At 41.1% G+C, this 4,579-nt stretch overlaps 1 protein-coding gene across 1 annotated transcript; it reads left to right on the top strand.

The window, feature by feature from the left end:
* Positions 1-989: 989 nt before the first annotated feature.
* On the top strand, positions 990-2,137 carry LOC107058431 (uncharacterized). The gene is made up of 3 exons (XM_015304119.1): positions 990-1,233; positions 1,756-1,815; positions 1,866-2,137. The coding sequence occupies exons 1-3, from the start codon at positions 990-992 to the stop codon at positions 2,135-2,137; spliced, it is 576 nt and encodes a 191-aa protein (XP_015159605.1).
* The last annotated feature ends 2,442 nt before the right edge of the window (positions 2,138-4,579 follow it).

Here is a 4,579-nt window from a genome sequence, read left to right as displayed (position 1 = left end):
AGTTGTTCGTTGTTCGTAAATATTGATAATAGTGTATATGTTGATATATATGCATGTGCTTATAATGTTGTCTTGACTTGCTTATGTTGCACTTAGTGGGATAGCCGCGTGATCCTACCAGTACACTGTGGTTGTGAACTGATACTGTACTTGCTCTTATTTTTATTGAGTACATGGCATCTTCAAGCGGCTACTGACAGACCTCACTTAGGAGATCAGTGATCGTTCGAATTCAAGGGTGAGCCAATTCTTTCGAGCTGCCATGGGTTCTCTTTCGTCTATGTCCACCATTTTCAGACTTCGACTATGTTCTAGTTAGTTTATTAGATTGGGGTTGTATTCCTTTTTGTTTAGACTTGGTTCATTGTTAGATGTTTTGGTACATTGACTTTCAGGTTCTAGGTTATTTCTTTCGCATTGTATAGTTCGTTGTTAGACTTTTGTTGGAGTTTATGAGAACTCCCCTATTTCTTTCCTTAGTACTTAATTGCTTTCATATACTTAAATGCCTTAGTTTTTAGATTAGTTGCTTGGTTTGAGTTGTAGTAGTGGTTCTCCCACCGGAGGGTTAGTGTGGGTGCCAATCACGACGTTCTGGGTCGTGAAAAAATTGGTATCAGAGCCTAGGTTCGTTGATCTCGATGTACCAAAACGAGTCTAGTAGAGTCTTGGGGACACCTTTACTTTTCTTCTAGAGGCTATAAGACTTTAGGAAATCTCTCCATTTTCTCTTGTCTCTTTTCGTGCTATAACTTGATTCCAATTGGTATATGTCGATTCAAATTGGTATCTAACCTTCTTCACTCTTCTGTCCACAGATGGTTAGCACTAGGTATAACGGCGTTAGGCCCGTAGCTCCCGTCAATGCTCCAGCTGAGGAATCTGCAGCGAGATGCCGTTGTCGAGGCAGGGGTATATGAATATCTAGGGGTAGAGGCCGTGTAAGAGCAGTGCCTGCTGGAAATGGAGCTCCTATTGAGAATGCTCATATGAATGAGAACCCTCATGCGCATCATGAAGGTGTAGAGGAGAATGTTGAAGAGGTTGGACAAGAGGAAGAGGTGCAGGCTGAGGCTACAAGTATTCCTCCTATCGACCCAGTGTTAGCTCGACAGATCATGTCATTATTGAAAGGGTTGGCTGGTCCTGGAGTGCTTCCATTTGTTCAAGCAACTCAAGCTCCTGCTAATCCCCCTAATGCTAGCACTGCGCCCAAGACGGGTAGAACGAGAGGTAATGATGCTTTCTTCCGTCCTTTGTTGGGTTCTGTCATGACTGGTAATGAGCATAAAATGTTGACTTAGTTTTTAAAGCTAAAGCCTCCGATATTTCTTGGTTCTGAGAGTGAGGATGCGTATGCGTTCATTCTAGATTGCTATGAGAGGCTTCATAAATTGGGTATTATTCATCAACATGGGGTTGAATTTGTGTCCTTTCAACTTCAAGGTGAGGGTAAGCAGTGTTGGACAACTTATATGGAGTGCAGATCTTCTACTTTACCTCCACTCACTTGGACCCAATTTCATGCTCTGTTTCTAGAAAAGTATGTGCCTAGAACTTTGAGAGATCGTAAAAAAGATGAATTTATGGCTTTGAAACAAGGTGGTATGTCTGTGGCTACTTATGAGGCCAAGTTACATGTTTTGTCTAGATATGCTACTCTATTGGTGATTACTAAGGAGGAGAGGATCTACTTATTTATTAGGGGACTGAATTCTGAGTTGCAAGTATTATATGTTCATATGACTTCTGCAGGGAGGAGTTTTAATGAGGTAATAGATTATGTTAAGAAAGTGGAGGGGGTGAGGCGAGACAGTCAGGCTAAGCATTAGCAAAAAGGGCCAATAACTCTGGTAACTTTCAAGGATCGTATTCTAGAGGTTCAGGGAGGCCAACACTGGCAGCCAAGCCAATTCAGTGCGCTATGCCCGCCTCTACAGGTAACTACTCAGGAACTCCATCTTATAATTTTCAGGATAGCCAGGGAGTAGCGTCTTTGACGGGAGGCAGACCATGTTTTGATCATACTTGCTACAATTGTGGAGAACCTGGGCATATGAGGAGAGATTGTCCCCATCCGCGTGTTTTTGATTCCGCGCAGCAGTGGGGCTCGCTAGCTATTATCGTTGATTTGTGAAAATTTTTGCTTCTATTGACACTCACTTGATTAATTTGACCAAAAAGAAGATATCATTTGAATGGACTGAAAAATGTGAGGAGAGCTTCCAAAAGCTCAAGACTCTCTTGACCACCGCGCCTATTACTGGTTGAAGGTAAAGATTTTATTGTTTATTGTGATGCTTAACATTCTGGTTTGGGTGCTGTGTTAATGCCGGATAAGAATGTTATAGCTTATGCCTCGCGTCAATTGAAGGTGCATGAGAGGAATTATCTAACACATGATTTGGAGTTGGCAGAGGTAGTGTTTGCTCTTAAGATCTGGCGACATTACCTCTATTATGTTAAGTGTGAAGTGTTTACCGATCATCGTAGTTTGCTAACATGTGTTCACTCAAAATGATCTGAATTTAAGACAACGAAGGTGGATGGAGTTGCTTAAAGATTATGATGTCACCATTCAATACCATCCGGGCAAGGCTAATGTGGTGGCAGACGCTTTGAGTCGAAAAGCGGTGAGTATGGGTAGTTTAGCTTGCTTGAGTGTAGCCAATCGACTTTTGGCTCAAGAAATTCAAACCTTGGAGTCTAAATTCATGCGATTGGGCATCTCAGAAAGAGGTGGGGTGTTAGCTAGTGTTGAAGTGAGGGCAACATTTATTGATGAGATCAAGGCCAAACAATTTGAAGATGAAAATTTGGAGGAGCTTAGAAAGAAGACTATGATTGGTAAAGCAAAAGAGACCACTCTTGATGCGGATGGTGTGCTCAATTTCAAAGGAAGAATATGTGTTCCTAGAGTAGATGACGTGATTGAGAAATTGTTGGCAGAGTCTCATGGTTTGCGATATTCTATTCATCCGGGTGTGACCAAGATATACAGAGATCTAAAGCGAATTTATTGGTGGCCAGGCATGAAGAAAGACATAGCGGAGTTTGTGACGAATTGTCAAAATTGCCAACAAGTGAAATATGAACATCAAAGGCCGGCAGATTTACTTCAAAGAATACCTATTCCGGAATGGAAGTGGGAAAGGATAACAATGGATTTTGCGGTTGGTCTTCCCAAGACTTTGGGGAAGTTTGATTCTATTTGGGTAGTGGTTGATAGATTAACTAAGTCAGTCCATTTTATTTCGGTAAGAATAGATTATAATGCTGAACAATTGGCTAATGTTTATGTGAAAGAGATAGTGAAGTTGAATGGGGTGCCCCTTTCTATCATCTCAGACCGTGGTACCCAATTCACATCCAAGTTCTGGAGGAAATTGCATGATGAATTGGGCCACAACTCACTTTTAGTACAACTTTTCATTCACAGACGGATGGACAGTCAGAGAAGACTATTCAAGTGTTAGAAGACATGTTGAGGGAATGTGTTATTGATTTTGGAGGACATTAGGATAAGTTCTTACCTTTGTGTGAATTTTCTTATAACAATAGTTATCACTCCAGCATTGATATGGCACCATTTGAGGCACTCTATGGGAGGGGATGTAGATTACCCATAGGATGGTTTGAGGCCGGAGATGTGAAACCATTGGGGGTTGATTTAGCGAAGGATGCTCAAGATAAGGTGATGAGTAATCAAGCTAAGCTTCTAGCGTCTAGAGTAGACAAAAGAAGTATGTGGATCATAAGGTAAGAGACATGACGTTTCAATCCAGTGAAAATGTTCTTCTTAAGGTATCACCCATGAAAGGGGTGATGAGATTTGGTAAGAAGGGTAAGCTAAGTCCTAGATACATTAGTCCATTTGAGATTCTTGAATGTGTAGGAACGGTGGTGTATATATTGGCCTTACCTCCTAATTTATCGAGTGTTCATCCGGTATTTCATATGTCCATGTTGAAGAGGTATCATGGTGACATGGATTATATCATTAAGTGGGACACAATTGTGTTGACAAGGACCTCCAATATGAGGAGGAACCGATTGAAATTCTTGATCGTGATGTGCGCAAGTTGAGGACCAAAGAGATTAAGTCCGTTAAAGTTCAATGGAAGCATCGTCCAGTTGTGGAAGCTACTTGGGAAACCGAGAGAGACATGTGAGACAAGTATCCCCAATTGTTCGTCGATTTAGGTACTACTTCCTCCCTTCCTTAGAATGCGAGACATTCGATCCGTAGAACGTAATAGAATGGATGAATATTGATGGGGGAGGGTTTTGTTAGATTATATGGTGGAAACAACCCTAATTTGGATAATTGGGATCATGGGTTGATCTAGGGTTCATAGAATTGTTATAGTTTTGGGTAGTTAGCGATTGTTCGTTGATTCCCGTGTTGTATTGATTATTTGTAGACCAAAAACAAGCGGAACGAATCCGAAAAGGGAAGGATCAAGTTTCTTAGGGTTTCAAGCTTGTTTCGAGGTAGGTGATGGTTGTGATTCTATGATTATGTGATGTATGTTTGTTCTTGCTTCATTATGATACTTGTATGTATATGAATGTTGCA

This window comes from Solanum tuberosum, unplaced genomic scaffold (assembly GCF_000226075.1).
Source record: "Solanum tuberosum cultivar DM 1-3 516 R44 unplaced genomic scaffold, SolTub_3.0 scf00516, whole genome shotgun sequence".
Taxonomy (NCBI): Eukaryota; Viridiplantae; Streptophyta; class Magnoliopsida; order Solanales; family Solanaceae; genus Solanum; species Solanum tuberosum.
The sequence above is the reverse complement of the archived record's forward strand: the minus strand, read 5'-3'. Positions and strand labels throughout refer to the sequence as shown.